Genomic DNA, 21,666 nt, shown 5'->3' with positions numbered 1-21,666 from the left:
GGCCGTGATAAGGCAGGATCTGATGAAGTCCCACTCAAGTCTATCAAAGGCCTTCTCAAGATCGAGTTTGAGAGCGAACCATCCGAGTTTACTCTTGGAGGTGTGCATAGAGTGAAGGATTTCAGAAGCAATGATGTAGTTAGTATCAGTACCCCTTCCAGGGATGGAGCTTCCCTGATTGGGGGAAATCAAAGAGTGCATAAGAGGTTTGAGGCGGTTAACAATAATCTTAGTAATCATCTTGTAGGTAGTGTTACAAAGACTAATGGGTCTGAAGTTAGTGATGGATTGAGGGGAAGGGATTTTTGGGATAAGGGAGATAGAAGTTTTGTTGATGGCCTCAGGAATGGTTTTTGAGAGGAAGATACTTTGGATGAAGGGGATAAAGTCAGGTTTGATAATGTCCCAGCATTTCTTGAAGAAGCCAGCGTGGAACCCATCAGGCCCCGGGGCCTTGCTGGAGCCAAGGGAGAAGAGGGCGGCACGAATCTCATCGCCAGAGGGGATTAAGTAAGAGGTGATGAAAGGGAGGCCAGGAGGGGGAAGAGAGGTGGTGGGGGAAAGGCAAGCAGACTCTTTGCCAGAAGTGAAAAGACCAGAGAAGTATTGAGTAATATGGGTGTTCAAGGCATCATGACCAGTAATCTCAAGGCCAACATTGTTGGTAAGGGAGAGGATGCGGTTGAAGCTTCTGCGGAGGGTGACAGATTTCTGGAAGAAGGATGTGTTACGGTCACCGTCAGTGAGCCAACTGGTGTGGGAACGGTCTCTCCAATAGAAATGTTCTAAGTCAAGAATACAATTGAGTTCATGGGTGAGGGTGTCATTAAGGGTGGTAAGGAAGTTGGAGCTAGGATTGAGGCAAAGCTCACGCTGGACACCAAGAAGGCGGGAGGTGAGGCGTTTTCTCCTAGTGGGGAGATTGCCAAAGATCGCATTGGCCCAGTCACTAATTGTGAGGCTGAGGTTGGAGAGTCTAGAAGGAATGGAATCGGTCAGAGAGGGCCAAGTGTGAGCAATCAGGGGGTAGAAGGAAGGCTCACAAGTCCAAAAAGACTCAAATTTAAAGGACTTAGTAACAGGTTGTTGGGGAAGGGAAGTCTTGAGGATGATCGGACAATGGTCAGAGGAGAGCCGGGTTAGGTGAGAGTTGTGGGAATTAGGGTAAAGTTCCAGCCAAGATTGGTTAACCCAGACACGGTCAAGTCTCTCAAGGATGGGATTAATACGTCTCTTATTGGTCCACGTGAACTTAGGTCCAGAAAACCCTAAATCAATGAGGTTACACGAATCAAAGGAAGTCTTGAAAAGGTTTGCCCTATTTTGTTTAATGCCCCGACCCCCAATTTTTTCAGTACCGCAGGTTACTTCATTGAAATCTCCTAAGCAGACCCAAGGTAGGTCATGGTTAACAGAGAGGTTAGTGATGTCGATCCACAAATTCTTTCGAAATCTGAACTTTGGGCTAGCATAAACTGCAGAAAGTAAAAAAGTAGAGGAGGTGAGGGGTACCTGAACCACCACATTAATCAGCTGATCAGTTTTATTGAGAAGGGTGACAGCTGCCTTTCCCGCATTCCACATGATAATGATGCCACCAGTGAACCCAACCGGGTCCAATATCTCAAAGGAGTCAAAAGGGAGCTTGCGCACGATGACCAAAGAATTGGGAGTTCTAACTCTGGTTTCAGAAAGGATCACAATAGTAGGGTTATGGGCATTGATGAGGTAGGAAAGATGGGTGCGGAAGGAGGGTCTAGCGATGCCCCGACAGTTCCAGTATAGTATATTCATATTGGAGGGAAGGAGAAAAGGAGTAGCAAGGAAGGAGGGGTTAACCTCTTCCTCTGCCACGTCTTGCCCGTGGCTTGAGAAGTCTCTGGGGTTGAAGCGGCTCAGACCGCACAAGGTCAGAAGTAACTCCCTGTGATCCCAGCCCCGCACCTGGTCCCAACTTATCCAAACATCCAGGGCTTTCAACCGGGTGGCGGTTCTGAAGATCACTACTGCATTTGAAAAGCTCGCTGCTCTGAGATCCTTGGATTCCAAACTCAATAGATAGACCCGCCTCAATCGAGGCAAGATGGGCATAGGGTCCAGTAGAAATTGGAGTTCTGGAGGGACGACTAGTGATGGGTGTAGTGTGTGCCATTCCTTCAGAAACCACATCAAGAAGCAATTGAGGGCAGGTGGTAGAAGTTGCAGGTCCGAAAAGTCCGGGATGTGAGCAGGATGCAGACAACCCGAGATCATCCTGGTGTTGATGAGGCAAAGGTTGAGACAGGACAGGGGTGGGTTGTACGGGTTTGCGAGGATGGTTCGAAGATTGTACACGGTTGCTTGAGGCGAGACGAGGCGAAGTTCTTGGGTGAAGGTTGTGTCGTTGATTTGTATTTCGGGAAGGGTTAGAGGAGGGGGTTGGAAGTAACCCACGGGAGTCGCATCCAGGGGAAAAAGTAAAAGTTTTAGGGGGGCACGGGGTTGCGGGTGGTCTGGCTGGAAGAGCAGATGAGGTGGGAGGTAAGAGGATGGAATGGTTAGGGTGAGAAAGGGGGGAGGGGGCAGGTCCGGGGAGGAGGGGGAAGGAGGGAGTGCCATTTTTGTTCTGATTTTGGGGTTTGGTTTCAGGGTTATTATTTTGATTTTTGGTGTTTTGGGATTTAAAAGGGGGGAAAAAGTGTGAGGGAAGGTGAGGCTGTGTCAAAAGATTGGATAGGGAGGGTAAACCAAAAAGCCGGTCAAAGATAAATTTAGGATTGGGGATAGGGGGGGTAAGGCTAGTGTCAGAGGGGGAAGGGACACAAGGAAGGAAAGACTTAGCACTTTTGGGTAAAGTAGAAAGCAAGGGTGGGGTAGGGGAATGCTTACCAGGACATTTAAAAGGCACAATGGTCCAATTTTTTGAGAGTGACAGGGACAAGTCCTTGTCCGCAGCAGGGGCAACAGGGGGAGGCTCGGTTTCCTCAGCAAAAGTTGATGGTGACGGGTTGGCAACCTCAACAGACCCAGGACACTGTCCTTTGCAGAACCCATGGCAGATCTTACAGTAAATTTGTTTTTCAGCGAGCTTAATTTCTTGCTTGAAGTTTCCGAGCCACACCATGTCGGGTATCGGCTTGGCTTGGTCCAACTGAACAGAAATTCTGGCGAAGCGGGCATTGTTTCTATGGAGGCCATTTGGGTCATGCTTAATGAAAACCCCAATGGAATTCCCTATGGCTTTAAGGACGTCGGCCCGGTGGTATTCAATCGGAAGTTCAGGGAGAATCAACCAAGTTGGGATGGAGGTGATGGATGCCGTTGACGGTTGGAAATTGGGAGTCCACGGTTGGACATGCAAATAGTTTCCTTGAATGAACCAAGGTCCATTATCCTTGATGCGTATAAGATCGGATTTTGACTCGATTTTGCAGGTATAGAACCCTTTTCCAAGACCAATGAGTTGCAGATTACCTTTGCAATTCCACAGGAGCTTGATTGAAGATGCTAAATGGGCGGAATCGATTGATTTCCCCGTTAACTTGATGATTAGAGAATTTTCCCAATTTGCTCTTAAGGAGGAAAGAACATTCGGTGGCAGGTGAACAGCGGGATCTCGCCGGGAGGTGGTTTTCCCGGGGGTAGGGGAAAAGATAGGGAATTTGGTGGGGTTTGGTTTTGTTTGTGGGGTCGCAATGGTGTTGGTGAGGGCCGATTTGTAGGTGGCAGGGGTGGTGGTTGGATTTTTTTGTGGGTTTAGTGGTGGCGAGGCGATTGTGATCGGTGGGGTGATTTTTAGATGGGGGTTTAAAGGCGGCGGGATGGGTGATGAGTCTGGGGTTAGGCCAACGTGCGCGGAGCTCCCAGGAGAGCAACCAGGGAGACAGGTGACGGTGGGGACAGGGGTGGCATGATCAGAGGGAGGGGAAAGGAGTGGATTGTGGTGGCTCGGTTGATCTGGTGGTTCACTCATAATTACTTTATTTCTCTAGAAAAGTCCTCACTCTCTCTCTACACTCATTGGACGTTTATTGTTCGGAAATTGGTGGATGGAAGTACCCATGATTAAGCATATGCTAGTACTTTTGCACAACTAGGGAGTCTGAGTTGTATTTTTTGAGTAAGCATATGGTCATCGAGATCAGCCATTCTTGTTCGATTAACACCATGGTTCATCTTTCTTTTTTTATTAGGCCTGCCCATGATTTTTTTTCACTAGGTAAATAACGTCACCTGCTATTGTAAATTTTATTTACTTACCCTTTTATTCCAAAAACTGGTCGAGTCGATTAGGGTAGAATCAAATTTAGATTACGAAAATATTTCTTATTTTGTTTTTATGGCAACTACTTTACGACCCATAGTTTCCATGTTCCCTTTGATTTTTGGAGTCTTTACAGCATTTTTTTTAAAACCTTTTTATTCATAAATAGTCCTCCATATTTCATATAACAGTCGTTGAGCGAACTAATATTGTCGTCTTGTTTTTTTTTTTCATTTCCGGTGTCAAATGAGTCATAAGGACAATACAATATAGGGGGTGGGAATTCAAATCTGAGACGGTGAGACCTATTATGTAACTAGGTTGGGTCTAGGTCCATTTCTAGACGATCAGGAAGGATGCACCTCTGGTGTACCAATTATCGTGCCCATGGTAAACGAAGTATGCGCTGGTGTACCAATTATCGTGCCTAAAAAGCTTTTGTGCGTGGTTGAGTAAGAGGATCTGCTGTACTAGTTTTGTCCTGTGTCGAAAGCCAAGAAGATTTTGTGGATGACTCGGTAACAAATTAGGTCGAGGTTAGATCATATTGTATCCATAAGCAGCTATTTTCATTTTTCGATCACAATATAAGAAGCATACAACCCCTTGTAAATTTATAAGAAAGACGAAAAGCATATATATTTGAATAACCTCCATTGTTGCGACTAATTATGTTTAATTTACAGATATTCAGGCAAGAAAGTTTATGGACAATCTAAGTAAGCAAATATATTACGCGCAAATGAGTTGTCACAGTGTTATATAAGAGACGGAATTAGACGTGAGACAATTACAAAATAAAGCAATGTAAACAACCGTGATTAAGTAATTTGCGAATAATAATCACTTGAATAACTTTTGCAACTATCATCACTAGACGACTTCAACTGAAGTGGTGGCAAGTTTTGTTCTACTGTGAGACATTGCAGAAGTGCAGGAACTGAGGTGGGCCACCATTAGTGTTCGAGTCTCTCAAATCTTGACACAAAATGGTAACGCAAGTTTTTTAGAGGTGTTATACATCTTGTTCCTGTGTCGCACAAAACCAACCGTTGTTCGCTAGTAAGATATGATAAAATGAAGAGTATATGTGAATGTAAGGCTATTGAGCCGTCACTTTCATTGATGGTTAGCAGAATACAAAACGATGCTACTTATAGCTAATTACATGGGTAACAAACCCTAGTCAAACTACCTTAACATAAGCCTACAAATAAGATAGTCAAAGATACATCTAACCACCTAAATATTTACAATATATGAATATAGGTAAGGATAGGAAATATATCATACGGATATATATTTCCATACTCCCCCTTAAGTTGGAGCAGTCGGAACACGAATGCCCAACTTACGCTGAAGATAATTGAAGGCCTCATTACCAAGGGCTTTAGTAAAGAGGTCCGCAATTTGTTCCTTGCTTCGAACATGACTGGTTGCAATGTTGTTGGTGACTAAATGTTGTCGCACAAAATGACAATCTATCTCAATGTGTTTTGTGCGATCATGAAAGACGGGGTTCTTTGCAATATGTAAAGCCGCTTGATTATCGCATAGAACTCGCATAGGTTGATCATGATTAATCCCGAGTGAATTGAGTAATGACTTAAGCCAAAGCAACTCCCGTGTCACTGCTGCGAGTGCCCTATACTCCGCTTCTGCAGACGATAATGCGACTGTATGTTGCTTCTTAACTTTCCACGAGATGGGAGTTGGACCCAAGGAAACAAAGTATCCAGTAAGAGATCTCCTTGTCAGCGGGCACCGAGCATGATCGGAATCGGAATAACCATACAACTGAAGTGGTGCATTTCGACTCATTACTATGCCTTTCCCGGGACTTCCTTTTAGGTAGCGAATGACTCGAAGGGCCGCGTCCCAATGCTCCTTGCGGGGTTCATGAACAAATTGTGACAACGTGTGAACGACGTATGTCAAGTCTGGACGGGTTATAGTTAAGTACACCAATCGTCCGACAAGTCGTCGATAAATCATTGGGTCGCGTAAGACATACCCACTGGCAAGAGCTAATTGGTGATTTTGCACAATAGGGGTGCCAATTGGCTTGGCCCCTTCCATTTTCGCTTCCTTGATTATTTCCATGGCATACTTTCGTTGGCTTAAAAATAATCCCGGTGTGCCGTGAGCAACCTCGATTCCCAAGAAATACTTGAGTTTCCCGAGGTCTTTGATTCCAAACTTCTTATGAAGAAAACATTTCAATTTGTCACAAGCTGCTTGGTTATCACTTACGACAATCATGTCGTCGACGTAAACTAAAACACCAAGGAACACGCCATTTGAGTCCATCGTAAACAAAGAGTAATCAGCCATGGACTGAACAAAACCATATCCTTTCAATGCCTCCGTCAATTTTGCAAACCATTGCCTCGATGCTTGTTTTAAACCGTACAAGGATTTTAAAAGACGACATACCTTATTGGATCCGCTTGTTTCGAAACCTTGGGGCAATTTCATGTATACTTCTTCACTCAAATCACCGTGAAGGAAAGCATTATTGACGTCTAATTGAGCAATGTTCCAATTTTTCGAAACAGCTACAGCTAGCAAGGCTCGAACACTTGTCATTTTTGCGACGGGTGCAAAAGTTTCGTGATAATCCACACCTTCAACTTGGGTAAACCCTTGAGCAACTAGGCGTGCTTTATATCGTTCAATTGTCCCGTCTGCTTTGAATTTAATTTTGTAAATCCATTTGCAGCCAATAGGCCTTTTTCCTTGAGGTAATTCGACAATGTCCCAGGTACGGTTATTTTCAAGAGCTTGTATTTCGTTTTTCATGGCAATTCTCCACTCCTCATGTTTAACTGCCTCATTATAATATTTCGGCTCCTTAATAGCATCAATGGCTGCAAGAAAATTCTTGTGACAAAGCGAGAAACAATTGTTTGTGACATAATTAACCATTGGATAACGAGTACCTTTCGAAGAGGACGGAGCTTGTGACGAGTGAGCCGTGTTGGTGGAGATGACACGAGTGGACTTGCATATGTAATCCTTTCGCCATGCCGGTTCGAACTTTTGTCGCTCTCCTCTGCCAAGTCTAGGCTCCTCATTAACGTCACTATCTTCCCCTTCAACATTGGTCACATCGTTATTCTCCCCCTCAACTTGGGACTCGGCTGTTTCGACACCATGCCCTTCAACATTCTCCTCATTGTCTTCCTCGGTGGGGTTTATGGTTGTGGGTTCAGGTAAGGTCGAAACAGGGGAAATAAGAGCTGCGGGGTCATGTTCGAAAAAGGGTATTTGTTCATCATTCTCGCTTAACTCTTGACCATCGATTGATTTCCCAATTCGGTTTGTGTCATCATACGGAAAAACATGTTCATAGAAAACAACATCTCGCGAGACAATGATTTTTCGTGTTTTTAAATCGAACAACCTCCATCCCTTTTGGCTCTTTGGGTATCCCACGAATATGCACCGGCTCCCCCTTTCTTTGAATTTGTCTTTTGGTCTTTGTTTGTTGTGGGCATAAGCTAAACAACCTAAAACACGTAGGTTGTCGAGGTTTGGTGGGTGACCGTGTATGAGCTCATAGGGTGTGCGTCCTTGTAAGAGTTGAGTTGGGGTTCGGTTAATTAGATAGGCTGCGGTTAATATGCATTCTCCCCAAAATTCAATGGGTAAGTTGGCCTGGAACCGTAATGCCCTTGCTTTTTCCAAAATATGTCGGTGTTTACGCTCAACCCTCCCGTTTTGTTGTGGGGTGTCAATAGTACTGGTTTGAAAAATCATACCATTTTCATTATAGAATTGCTTTAATGGTCCCGAAAGAAATTCGGTCCCATTATCGCTTTGAACAATTTTTACTTGTTTCCCAAACTGAACTTGTACCATTTTGACAAAATTTTTAATTAAGTCTGACACTTCTCCCTTATCTTTCATGAGGTGAACCCAAACACTACGACTGTGGTCATCAACAACAGTAAGAAAATAATGCGCACCCGATAAATTCTTAGCTTGGTACGGACCCCATATATCACAGTGAATGAGACCGAAAAGAATAGCATGACGCTTATGATTAATTTTAAAACTTGACCGAGTATGTTTGGCGCGACAACAAGGATCACAAACAACAGTATTATCAAAAGAGAGTTTCGTTCCAACTAAAGTACTTAAATGAGGTAAAATATTCTTAGACGGGTGACCTAATCTGCGGTGCCATACCCGTTCTTTATTCACCATCGTTGCTCCTGCTACAGCCGCCACTCGTGTCATATAATAAACGCCGTCTCGATGCTCACCCCGTCCAATCTCCGTCTTCGTAGATTGGTCCTGTATTATACAATAATTAGAATTAAAAATCACAAGACAATTATTCTCACGGATGAGCTGTTGTATCGAAATCAGGTGACAAGTTAACGAGGGTACAAATAAAACGTCATTGAGTGTGAATGAATCATTTAACACGATTTTCCCGTGTTCCTTCGCAACAATAGACGACCCATTTGGAAGGCCAACAACAGAAGATTCATCCTCCCAAATGTCAGTGAGCAATTCTCTACAACCCGTCATATGATGTGAGCACCCACTGTCAAGCATCCATTCACGCAAATTTAAGAGATTCGTACCTCGTAAGTTCTCGTTACCTTCTGCCTTGGCAGCAATCATCGTCCGTAATTGGTCAATTTCTTCACCGGTGAGGTCTTTCTTGGTGGGCTCGGTCTCGGTGGTCGTAGCATTGGCAGTGTGTGCGGAATTATTTGAGTGTCTGCCTCCACGATTTCCACCTCTGCCGCCTCTCCTTCCTCGACCGCGTCCTTTGCCAATTCCATGTTTTTCCCAACAATTTTCTTCGAGATGATACCATTTGCCACAATGAGTACATCGGGGTGGTTCGTACTCTTTCTGCTCATCAGGTGCACCACTCCCACGACCACGTCCTACTCCTCCCCGGACTGCCATCGCAACCTCTGTGGTGTCCTCGCGACTTCGAGTAACAGCCTTGTGTCTTTCTTCGCGTAAGACTAACGCATAGGCACGACTGAGGGATGTAAGGGTGTCCTCCATTAGTAGGTTCGATCGAATGTGGTCGTAAAGAGAAGTGTTAAGACCCATAATGAACTGGTGGACCTTCTCATCTTCTCGTTCTTTTGTTAGAGCAGCCGCGGCTCCGCAAGTGCAGTTTGGAATGTGGCTATAGTTTGCCAATTCATCCCAAATTGATTTGAGGTGGGTATAGTAGTCCACGACAGATCGTGTGCCTTGCTTGCATTCGGCTAGCTCGCTTTTGAGTTGATGCACGCGTGGAGCATTGCCCGCTGCATATCGTTCCTGAAGTTCTTTCCATATATCGCGCACAGTGCCAGAGAAAGCAATGCTTGGGTGTAATTTCTCGTCAATGACGCTGCGTAACCAAGCTTTGACCATGGCATTGCACTGTCGCCATGCCACAACTTCGAGAGAATCATCCGTACCAACGGGTTTGGGAACGGTACCATCGACAAAGCCAAGTTTGTTCTTGGCGTCGAGTCCGTTACGAACCGCATCGGCCCATAGGTCATAATTCTCACCGTTAAAAATTGTTTGAGTCAATTTTAGACTCGGACTTTCGGAAGGATGGAGAAACAATGGTGACGACGGTGAGATGCTCATCGTGTTTGAATCACCGTCTTTCTTAATGCTTGAATCTCCGTCTTTTGTCATTTGTTTTTGTGTTTTTGAAAAAAAAAATGAAACAGTAACGAGGATCAAAACCCGCTCTGTGATACCATGATAAAATGAAGAGTATATGTGAATGTAAGGCTATTGAGCCGTCACTTTCATTGATGGTTAGCAGAATACAAAACGATGCTACTTATAGCTAATTACATGGGTAACAAACCCTAGTCAAACTACCTTAACATAAGCCTACAAATAAGATAGTCAAAGATACATCTAACCACCTAAATATTTACAATATATGAATATAGGTAAGGATAGGAAATATATCATACGGATATATATTTCCATAAGATACATAAAAATCAGCTTGTCATTGTATGAATTTATGAATGTACCCCAATATCACTAGCGTAAATACAGTGAGTTATCGGTGGCTTATTACTATACCAACTGCCTTTGCACAAGCCCGAAGACGGGATAGATGAATCGGGCACGGGGCACCTGGTTAATTCTCCGATCTTGACAAGAATCTCGGGGGAATACCGTAGTCCGTATACACATACATAGAAATTAGATAGGTAAACAAATTATATTTTAATTAAATGTTTTTACTTAACGGGATTTATATTTTATAATGCTAAGTGACCTCGTCTAAATGATAGTTTTAGTTCGTATAATGGGAATTTTTGGTCGTATATTAATTGATTAGCGCATACACGGGTGGTTAAATCCCTCCACTACGATATTGGGCATGCCCAAAAACCGTGTGTCAAATTAAGAAATATTTAATTCTACGGTTTTGTGTGTCAAATTAGATTATGAAAATATTTCTTAGTGTGCTAATTTGAAAGTATTTCTTAGTCTGTTTTTATTTTTTACTCCGATATTGGGCTTATGAAAACGATGGGTAGTTGCCATAAAAACAGATATTTCCATAATCTAATTTGATTCTACCATAATGTACTAGAGTTGTTTTTGGCCTAGAATTCTATTCGTAATAAAATTTACGTTATTTACCTAGTGAAAAAAAATCATGGCTAGGCCTCCAAAAACACCAAAGATTAACCATGGCGGTAATCGAACAAGAATGGACGATCTCGATGACCATATGCTTACTGAAATATTACTTAGACTTCCCAATTGTAAAACGGTACTAGCATGTAGTCCTGTGAACAAGCATTGGTGTTCTTTAATCTCCGACCCCACCTTTTCGGCCCAGTTCACCAACCACAAGAAGAAAATTACCACCCTTTTGAAAGGTTCGGGTTCGGGTTCGGATCATGAAGATGATGAGGCACATTGGAACTTGATTACAACCATGCAGTCCAGTCAACACTGGCTTGCTCTAATTACAAAATTCATGTTTGGGTTTCGTGAATTATCGCTTCAATTTCTACCGTGTAAAACTTGCACTACTACGGTCACATTCAAGGATTTGGTGCTATGCTCTAATTACTGGACTTATCAAGAACACGGCCGCCTAGTTTATTACATTACCAATCCGATAACCAAACAATGGGTTGCTCTGCCACCATGCCCTGTTTATAAGCATCGATGGGAACAGGAACGGATAAAAAGGACCGCTTTGATATGCCAACAACCTTATATTGATTCTAGTCAACATTATAAGTTTAGAGTTGTGGAGGTTCGTAATACTTGTATTGATTCTAGTCAAGAGACATTAGGTTTAGTCGTTTATTGTTCGGAGATTGGTGAATGGAAGGAAATTAAACTTAGGGTCCCCAAGGAGGAGTTTCGACAACTTGAGACCACTGTTGTCTGTAATGGCATCATCTACTTTAAAAGTGGGTTATCTTTGGTGGGATTGGACCCGTTTGATGTGAACGACACTTGTGACACGACCCTTGAGGCGAGAGTTATGCCACCACTACCCGATTTTGGGTGTTTGCAAGAGTCCTCGGGACAATTGTTGATCATAAATTCTCCTAAGAGATGTAGCAAAACTTTCGTGTGCTATAGCGAAGATAGAAGGGTTATTGAATTGGAGATGGTAATGTGGAAGTTGGACCCGAATCAAGCACGTCTCGTGTGGGAGATGACTTTCCAAGGCGTGTGCAAAGGCACTTGGAAGGGTAGAAAATTGCAGCGTAACATCGCATTAGAAGGCGGCCTCATTGAGGTACACCCATACAATGACAAGCTAATCTATATGTTTCTTCCCACCAAAGACTGGTTTGTTTTGTGCGACACGCAAACAGGATACATAACGCCTTTAAAAAGTGTGCCTAGGTATTCTCTGTCGAGAATTCATAGACTCGAGCATCAATGGTGGCCCACTTCAGTTCCTACACTTGTGCAATGACTCGAACACCAATGGTTAATAAATAATATTATGACCAAAGGCAAACCTAAAATAATGTGACCACCCATTCAGATTTATTTGACATTTTAGTGTTGCTTTTTGTTCATTAACTTTGTGAGTTTGTTCATATGAACTACGTCTATTAGCTCATTTGTTTACCGCTTTTATTCTTATGAACTCGTCTATTAGTTCATTTGTTTACCAGGTATTAGTTCATTTGTTTACCGCTTCCTGGTGCAGAATGCATCTAATTAAGATTACTCGGCTACAGAACTGGTAGGCAAAGCTACATCAGTTCATCATAGTTTTTCGGAGATAATGCATTGACATCTCAAATGTTTCGGATTTGATAATCTCAATCTAAATAAATCAAATCAAATAGAGTTTATTTAGAATCTCAGTTAAGGAATAATTATCCATCAATTAGTTACCATAAATTAAAATAATTAAATAAATAAAACAAAATAAGAAAATATTTTCCTAATCTAATTTGTTTTTGGAATAGGATCGTATTTTACTCATATAAAAAGCTAATAAGTAACCAAAATTACAGTTATTTACCCTAGTGAAAAATCCATGGCTAGGCCTCAAAAAATACAGAAGATTAACCATGGTGGTAATCTAACAAGAATCGACGATCTAGACGACCATATGCTTACTCAAATACTACTCAGACTCCCTAATTGTACTCACTAAACGTTATAAGTTTAGAGTTGTGTTAGTTCGTTATCTTGTAGACAAATTCGATTTGGACGTTTATTGTTCGGAAATTGGTGGATGGAAGTACCCATTATTAAGCATATGCTAGTACTTTTGCACAACTAGGGAGTCTGAGTAGTATTTTTTGAGTAAGCATATGGTCATCGAGATCATCCATTCTTGTTCGATTAACACCGTGGTTCATCTTTTTTTTTTATTAGGCCTACCCATGATTTTTTTCACTAGGTAAATAACGTCACCTGCTATTGTAAATTTTATTTACTTACCTTTTTACTAGGGTAGGTCCCGTGCAAATGCACGGCATTTTAAGTTTTGGCATATCTATAGAGTAAAATAAAATATAAAAGTTACATAATTGTATTTAACGTTAAGACATTGCTAAAGGAATTACTGCAGTTATAATGCGGAGAATTCAAATAATGATAGCTCAGGAGTAATAGGAACAATAAAAGTTTAGAAAATTCATATTCTTCACACATTTACTTTTGCAACGCAACAAAAGAGTACGAACAAATTATAATTTTAAAGAGGGCAAACAAATATTTAAGGTGGTCGAAGTTCGAATCTTTAATCATGAACAATAACTGCCTAGAAACAGACAACTTTCTTAAAACAAAAGGTATTGAATTTTTCAATCGAGCAAATAGAACTCTAGAAACGCGTTATAATCGTTATTATGTGATAAAGTTAAATCTTTTCAACTCCGTAATTAATATTCCAATTGAACGTATTTCATCTTCTCTGTTTGTGGGAAAATTGTAAAAGACACCGGTTATTTTCAGTGACTAAAAAAACAGAGAAAATTTGATAGTATAATAAAACTGAATAGAAAAGAAAATGTTATTTGAGGTAGTTTTAAAATAGGGAAGGAAATATTATTTAAGATTGTCAATTTATAGCCCATTTGTCAAGGTAATTAGAGTATCTAAAAAAGGCCCAATTAAGAGTATATTTTATTTAGGCGGGAAACTAAGAGAATTTTTATTCTCTAGTAGTAGGGGGGATTCCAAAAACAGGTCGAGACGATTAGGGTAGAATCAAAATTAGATTACGAAAATATTTCTTATTTTGTTTTTATGGCAACTACTTTACGACCCATAGTTTCCATGTTCCCTTTGATTTTTGGAGTCTTTACAGCATTTTTTTTAAAACCTTTTTATTCATAAATAGTCCACCATATTTCATATAACAGTCGTTGAGCGAACTAATATTGTCGTCTTGTTTTTTTTTTTTTTTTTTTTCCTTTTCGGTGTCAAATGAGTCATAATGACAATACAATATAGGGGGTGGGAATTCAAATCTGAGACCTATTATGTAACTAGGTTGGGTCTAGGTCCATTTCTAGACGATCAGGAAGGATGCACCTCTGGTGTACCAGTTATCGTGCCCATGGTAATTAAACGAAGTATGCGCTGGTGTACCAATTATCGTGCCTAAAGAGCTTCTGTGCGTGGTTGAGTAAGAGGATCTGCAGTACTAGTTTTGTCCTGTGTCGAAAGCCAAGATGATTTTGTGGATGACTCGGTAACAAATTAGGTCGAGGTTAGATCATATTGTATCCATAAGCAGCTATTTTCACAAAATAAGAAGCATACAACCCCTTGCAAATTTATAAGACGGACGAAAAGCATATTTGAATAACCCCCATTATTGTTGCGACTAATTATGTTTAATTTATAAGACAGACGAAAAGCATATATATTTGAATAACCTCCATTGTTGCGACTAATTATGTTTAATTTACAGATATTCCGGCAAGAAAGTTATTAGAAGAGTATATTGAGATAAATGCATAATGTATATTATTATTTTCCAGAACTTGAATGTTACAGATGAATATCCTAGCCTATATATACGTTTGACGATATTGTGTATTTACGGAAATGAATAAAATAAATATGCTATTTACCAAAACAGGGGAAGGGAAAATATATTGTTGCCGTGATTCATGGGGATTGTCAACGGCTCTTTTGGTGATGTGCAACGGTCTCTAGGAACCTTGTAATACCCCCCCGCAAGTTGGAGTGTGGAGTGTCGAGACACCCAACTTGGAGAGTAGTTCGTTAAATGGAGCGCGGCCTAGAGCTTTGGTAAAAATTTCCGCGAGTTGAGCTTTAGTATGGACATAACTGGGGGTAATAACGCCCTTTGTTATTTCGTCGCGGATGAAATGACAGTCAACTTCGATATGCTTGGTGCGTTCGTGAAATACCGGATTCCGGGCAATATAGAGTGCGGACTTGTTATCGCATCGAAGTTGAATGGGTTGAGGATGATGTATGCCGAGAGATTCAAGTAAGCCCTTTAGCCATTTTAGTTCACAAACTGTGAAGGCCATTGCCCTGTATTCGGATTCGGCGGACGAGCGTGATACTGTGGCTTGTTTCTTTGTTTTCCACGAGATCGGTGAAGAGCCCAAAAACACGAGGTAGGCAGAGAGGGAGCGACGTCTGGTTGGGTCACTTGCGTAGTCGGCATCATGAGTATGCATTGAGGCGTAAGTCACTATCCGACCCAGGAGGAGAATGCCTTGTCTGGAGAATTCTTCAAATAACGAACAACATTCAAGGCCGCCCGGTGGTATTTGTTTGGAGTGTTCATAAATTGGGCGAGAGTATGGACCGAGTAGGTCAACTCGGGGCGAGTAATGGTGAGATAAACGAGGCGGCCCACGAGGCGACGATACGGTTGTGGATTGGACAGAGGCTCGGCTTTAGAGAGGGCAAGACGATGATTTTGTTCCATTGGAGTAGATGCGGGCTTTGTTCCAAGAAGGCCCGTTTCGCTTAATATGTCAAGCGCATATTTCCGTTGGGAGATAAAAATTCCAGATTTGTGCCGAGCAATTTCGAGACCGAGAAAATATTTAAGCGGCCCAAGGTCTTTCATATGGAAGCATTCGCTCAAGTAGTTCTTGAATTTTGTAATAAAGCTTGAATCATTCCCACAAATGACTAAATCATCAACATAGACTAGGACGTGTACCTCGGTATTGGGTCGAGAAATAGAGAACAATGAATGATCATACGGGCATTGGTGAAACCCATATTTAAGAAGAGCGGAAGCGAGCTTGGCGTACCAACATCGAGGAGCCTGACGAAGTCCGTATAGAGATTTTCTCAAGCGACATACTTTCCCGTCATTAGAAGGGAGAAAACCCGGTGGTGGTTTCATGTATACTTCTTCAGTGAGATCACCATGGAGGAAAGCGTTGTGGACGTCCATTTGATGGGTGACCCATTGTTTGGCAGCGGCGATGGCGAGTAATGTGCGGACGGTCACCAACTTAATAGTAGGAGCAAAAGTTTCATTATAGTCAACACCTTCAATTTGTCGATTACCCATGACAACTAAACGATCGAGCTTTGTATCGTTCGACGGAGCCATCGGCGTTGTATTTAATCTTGTAAACCCATTTGGACCCAATGGCTTTCTTGTTGGGAGGTAGAGATTCGAGAGTCCACGTTTTATTTTTTTCAAGAGCTTCGAGTTCAAGTTTCATCGCGTCTCGCCATTCCGGGACCTGCACGGCATCTTTGTAAAAACTAGGCTCGTGGTGTTTAGTCACGGCCGACAAAAAAACTTTATGATTAGTAGAAAACTTGTTGTAAGTAAGATAATGTGAAATAGGAAAAGCGGTACCTGAAGACGATGGTGTGGCAATGAGTGAGTTCAACGAGGGACGGGGTTTCGAGAGAACAAAGTCCTTAAGATTAGAGTTGGGAATTTTTATTCGTTGCCCTCGTCCCAAAATATGCGAGTCGTTTGTTTGGGTTGGTTCGTTTGGTGAAGGGTCGGGATTTGTAGTAGGGGTCGTAGTGGAGCCGGTGGAGGGAGTTTGAGTAGTGGGAGAGATGGTTGTGTCTTGTGGTGGTGTCACTTGAGATGTGGAGACGGGAATGTCTTGTGTTGGTGTCGATGTAGAAGATGTCTGAGATAGGACCAAAATGTGATCATCAGTTGGTGATGAAGTGTCGTGGAGAAAGGTAGAGGGGTCACTATCAAGATCATGAATGTTAAGATTTTTATAAGGGAACTCAGTTTCAACAAAGATGACATCTCGAGACTCAAAATAGGATCCGGTGTCCAAATCAAAAAGACGCCACCCCTTCTTTCCAAATGGGTAACCAATAAACACACACTTGCGGCTTCGAGATGCGAATTTATCGCGTGATCGATTTAGCGTGCGAGCGTAGGCGAGGCAACCAAAAATTCGAATATTTTCAAAAGGAGGTGGTTTATTAAAAATCATTTCGTAGGGTGTCCTGCCATTTAGAAGAGGTGTCGGGGTACGATTTATTAAATAGACCGCACTTAGGACGCATTCTCCCCAAAAATATAAAGGTAAACTAGCCTGAAAAAGAAGGGCTCGTGCGACATTTAATATGTGTCGATGTTTTCGTTCCACCCGACCATTTTGTTGGGGGGTGTCAACGTTGGAAGTTTGAAATAAAATTCCATTTTCTGTAAAGAAAGGTATAAGCGGCTTAAATTCTGTGCCGTTGTCGGTCCGTAAAATTTTTATTTTCTTTTCAAATTGACGCTCTATCATAGCGAAAAAATTTAATAAGGTTTGTTTTGTATCGCTTTTGTGACGTAAAAGGTAGACCCACGTGGAACGTGAAAAATCGTCGACAATTGTTAAAAAATGTTGAGACCCGCAAGAAGCATTTTTGGAGTAAGGCCCCCATAAATCACAATGTATAAGTTCAAATAAAGAAGTAGCATGACTAGTACTTGAAGAAAATTGTTCGCGAGTTTGCTTCGCGCGTAAACAAATGTCACAAGTTTTGCTATGAAAAGCATCCGAAGTACGAGAAAGTTTATTAAAAACGGTAAAAAAACGGGAAATATTGGAAGAGGGTGCCCCAACCTACGGTGTGCCACAAAGCTCGGTTGGATTAGGAGACCCGGTAAGACAGACATGGGCTTTCTCGTGGCGGACGCTTTTGAGGTAGTAAAGTCCCTCGTATTGCTCACTCGCCCCAATCACCGTCTTCGAGATACGATCCTGAATTAAACATAAATTATGAGAAAATTGAATTGTTAACGTAGTATCAATTAAAAGACTTGAGACGGAAATTAAATTGCACTGTAAATTAGCTGCAAAAAGGACATTTCTTAGAATTAAACGTGAAGAAAGTTGTACATCACCACTTTGAGTGGCGATCGTAAGATCGCCATTCGGGAGACCCACCGAGATAGGAGTAATTGGTTTTAAATTCGAAAAATACGATAGACAACCCGACATATGGTGGGATGCTCCGGTATCAATTATCCAAGTAAAAGGAGAAAAATTACCATTTAGACGGTCTGTGGACTGCTCTGTTTTACGCGCCTGGAGCAGAGTACCCAATTCCTCTAACTGACTTGGTGTTAACGAGTTAAGATCAATTTTGTCAAACTGAGATAGAGACTGCTGAGACGACGCACCTGGGTTGCCAGTCGCGGACGCCATGTGTGCTTTAGGAGGCGGACCAGAGAAGTTCTTTTGGGTACGTTCTGCCCCTGTTTTACCGCGAGTATCCGGTACAAAAACTGCACTGCTCAAATCAGTAGCATTGGGGTCGATATATATGCGATGACGGGGACGATCGCCCCACCAGTCGGGGAAATTTCCGGTGACTTGGTAGCAAAACTTAAGACTGTGACCCGACATTTTACACGCTATACAATAATATTTGGATGGTGCAGATGGGTTACGACGGTTAATTCTAGAGTCACTACGCCCTTCCCCGACCGCCGTGACCCGTTGTTGAGTCGAGCGCGAAGGCCATGGCCGTAGGGGACAGACTCGGGATGGCGAGATGAGATATTACGGACCCCCTCATCTTGCAAAAGACGATTGTAAATAAGATCTAGAGATGGAAGAGGAGTAATACCAATAATTTGCGAGCGAGTATTAGCGAAACGGTCATCAAGACCCATTAAAAAATCACGAACCTTTTTCTTTTCTCGCCTGGTAATGATAATAGACAGCCAATCACACGCGCATGGATTGCACGAGCAGGATGGCAGAGCATCGAGTTCCGAGATGGCATTCCAAATTGCTGTCATTCGGCCATAGTATGTGACGAGAGATTCCGTTGGACCTTGACGGCATGCCAATAAATCAGCCTGCAATTGATAAATTCTAGCCTCGTTAATTTGACAAAAACGAGTCTTTATATCTGACCATACTTGTTTTGCCTCGGGACGAAGCGAGATTTGAGAACGAATGGTGGAATCAATGGTATTGAAGATCCACATGGTGACCAAGGCATTGGTCGATTGCCATGTGTCGAATGTGGCAGCAGTAGCGGAGGGTTTGACGATGGTACCATCAATGTACCCGAGTTTACCCTTAGCCATAAGAGCGAGTTGAAATGAGCGAGACCATTCGTCGTAGTTGTTCCCATTGAAAACCACGGGAGTTATGCTATGACCCGTATTCTCAACGTGAACATACGAAACAGACGGAGGTTTTGTAGTATCAATAATTTCAGAATTAGTCATGATTTTAGAGATGTAAGAGATGTGTGAGAGATAGACGTAGGAAAGACGAAGACGGCAGAGATGGAAAAATAAATTAATTAGGTCACTGATACCATATTAGAAGAGTATATTGAGATAAATGCATAATGTATATTATTATTTTCCAGAACTTGAATGTTACAGATGAATATCCTAGCCTATATATACGTTTGACGATATTGTGTATTTACGGAAATGAATAAAATAAATATGCTATTTACCAAAACAGGGGAAGGGAAAATATATTGTTGCCGTGATTCATGGGGATTGTCAACGGCTCTTTTGGTGATGTGCAACGGTCTCTAGGAACCTTGTAATAAAAGTTTATGGATAATCTAAGTAAACAAATATATTACGCGCAAATGAGTTGTCACAGTTATATAAGAGACAGACTTAGTCGTGAGACAATTACAAAATAAAGCAATGTAAACAACCGTGATTAATTAATTTGCGAATAATAATCACTCGAATAACTTTAGCAACTTTCATCACTAGACGACTTCAACTGAAGTGGTGGCAAGTTCTGTTCTACTGTGAGGCATTGCACAAGTGCAGGAACTGAGGTGGGCCACCACTGGTGTTCACGTCTCAAATCTCGACACAAAATGGTAACGTAAGATTTTTAGAGGTGTTATACATCCTGTTCGTGTGTCGCACAAAACCAACCGTTGTTCGCTAGTAAGATACATATAAATCAGCTTGTCATTGTATGGATGTACCCCAATGTCACTAGCGTAAATACAGTGAGTTATCGGTGGCTTATTACTATACCAACTGCCTTTGCACAAGCCTTGGAAACTCATCTCCCACGCGAGAGGTGCTTGATTCGGGTCCAACTTCCACACTACCATATGCAATTCCATATCCATACCTTGTTTTTCGCCCCCCATGTACCAAGGTAGGCCCTTTCGTGCCCCACGACTATGCACGACTAACAATTGTCCTGAGGATTCTTGTAAATACCCAAACCTAGGTAGTGGTGGCATAGCTCGTGCCTCAAGGGTCGTGCCAGAAGAGGCATTCACATCAAACGGGTCCAATGCCATCAAACACAACCCACTTTTAAAATAGATGATACTATTACAAACAATAAACATGTTAAAGCATACATCCCGTTCTTGATCCCAGTACTCCTCGAGTGGTCCAACTTCCTTGGGGATCCTAAGGTTAATTACCTTCCATTCACCAATCTCCGAACAATAAACGACCAAATCAAACTTGTGTAACATAAACTGCCATGGAGGATGACGCACCAACACAACTCTAAACTTATAATCTCGAGTGTGGTTATAAGTTGATTTACATATCAAAATAGGCCTCTTTATCCACTTCTGTTGACGCTTATCAAGAGGGCACGGTGGTAGAGCAACCCATTGCTTGGTTAACGGATTGGCAATGTAATAAACTCGGCTACCTACCCGATCAGTTTGATGACAAGTGCATAACACCAAGTCCTTGAATGTGGCAGTTACCGTGGGATTATTACAAGGTAGGAATTCCAACGACAATTTTGACGACCCTAATTTGAATTCTTTGATCAATATTTGTTCACCGGAATGCACGGTTCTAATGAAGGTCCACGGCAAGCCCTTCAAGAGGGTGGTGGTTTCCTTCTTGTGGTTGGTGAATTGGATCGGGAAGTTGAGATCGGAGATTAAAGAACACCAACGCTTGTTCACAGAACTGCATGCTACTACAGTTTTACAATTGGGAAGTCTAAGTAATATTTGAGTAAGCATATAGTCATCTAGATCTAGGGATGTCAGTGGGGCGGGTATAAGCGGGTACCGCCCCGCACCCGTCCCAGTTGGGGCGGGTACAGGTACAGCTTTTGCGGGTGATGAGGTGGGTACGGGTACAAAAATTCCACCCGCCATGGGTGGTGGGGCGGGGATGGGTTTTACGTCCTACCCACCAAATACCCGCCTACCCACCAATTACTAAAAAAATATATATATTATTATGACTTTCGATAATGTTATTTACTAATTTTATTGAAAATCTTAAATTAAGATTATAAATATGAAAATTTACGGAAATTCATAGTGATTAAATTACATTTTATTTTAAAAAGTATCGACAAAAATTATGACATAGGTGGTTGTTGGGTAAACGGGGCGGGTACGGGTCTAGATTTTCATTTGGTGGGGCGGGTACGGGTATGGAAACTAGTACCCGACTACCCGCCATGGGTGGTGGGGCGGGTACGGGTATGGGAATTGCTTAGTGGGTACGG

General features: G+C 42.1%; 3 protein-coding genes across 3 annotated transcripts; all 3 read right to left on the bottom strand.

The window, feature by feature from the left end:
- Positions 1-5,560: 5,560 nt before the first annotated feature.
- LOC141632758 (uncharacterized) lies at positions 5,561-9,916 on the bottom strand. The gene is made up of 2 exons (XM_074445274.1): positions 8,596-9,916; positions 5,561-7,485 (listed from the first exon to the last, which is right to left on the bottom strand). The coding sequence occupies exons 1-2, from the start codon at positions 9,914-9,916 to the stop codon at positions 5,561-5,563; spliced, it is 3,246 nt and encodes a 1,081-aa protein (XP_074301375.1).
- An 8,668-nt stretch (positions 9,917-18,584) lies between these two features.
- Positions 18,585-19,412, bottom strand: LOC141627795 (uncharacterized). Its single transcript, XM_074441018.1, has one exon. The coding sequence runs from the start codon at positions 19,410-19,412 to the stop codon at positions 18,585-18,587; it is 828 nt and encodes a 275-aa protein (XP_074297119.1).
- Positions 19,413-20,011: 599 nt separating this feature from the next.
- On the bottom strand, positions 20,012-21,307 carry LOC141627792 (uncharacterized). Its single transcript, XM_074441013.1, has one exon. The coding sequence runs from the start codon at positions 21,305-21,307 to the stop codon at positions 20,012-20,014; it is 1,296 nt and encodes a 431-aa protein (XP_074297114.1).
- Between the last annotated feature and the right edge of the window lie 359 nt (positions 21,308-21,666).

Source organism: Silene latifolia, chromosome 2 (assembly GCF_048544455.1).
Source record: "Silene latifolia isolate original U9 population chromosome 2, ASM4854445v1, whole genome shotgun sequence".
NCBI lineage: Eukaryota > Viridiplantae > Streptophyta > Magnoliopsida > Caryophyllales > Caryophyllaceae > Silene > Silene latifolia.
The sequence above is the reverse complement of the archived record's forward strand: the minus strand, read 5'-3'. Positions and strand labels throughout refer to the sequence as shown.

Excerpts from the sequence above, each read along its gene's own strand:
- LOC141632758 (XM_074445274.1), bottom strand. The coding sequence starts at position 9,916 with ATGACAAAAGACGGAGATTCAAGCATTAAGAAAGACGGTGATTCAAAC. Across the intron at positions 7,486-8,595 it reads TTCGATACAACAGCTCATCC|CTCTTATTTCCCCTGTTTCG; the intron begins GTGAGAATAATT and ends ATGACCCCGCAG.
- LOC141627795 (XM_074441018.1), bottom strand. The coding sequence starts at position 19,412 with ATGACTAATTCTGAAATTATTGATACTACAAAACCTCCGTCTGTTTCG.
- LOC141627792 (XM_074441013.1), bottom strand. The coding sequence starts at position 21,307 with ATGGCGGGTGGAATTTTTGTACCCGTACCCACCTCATCACCCGCAAAA.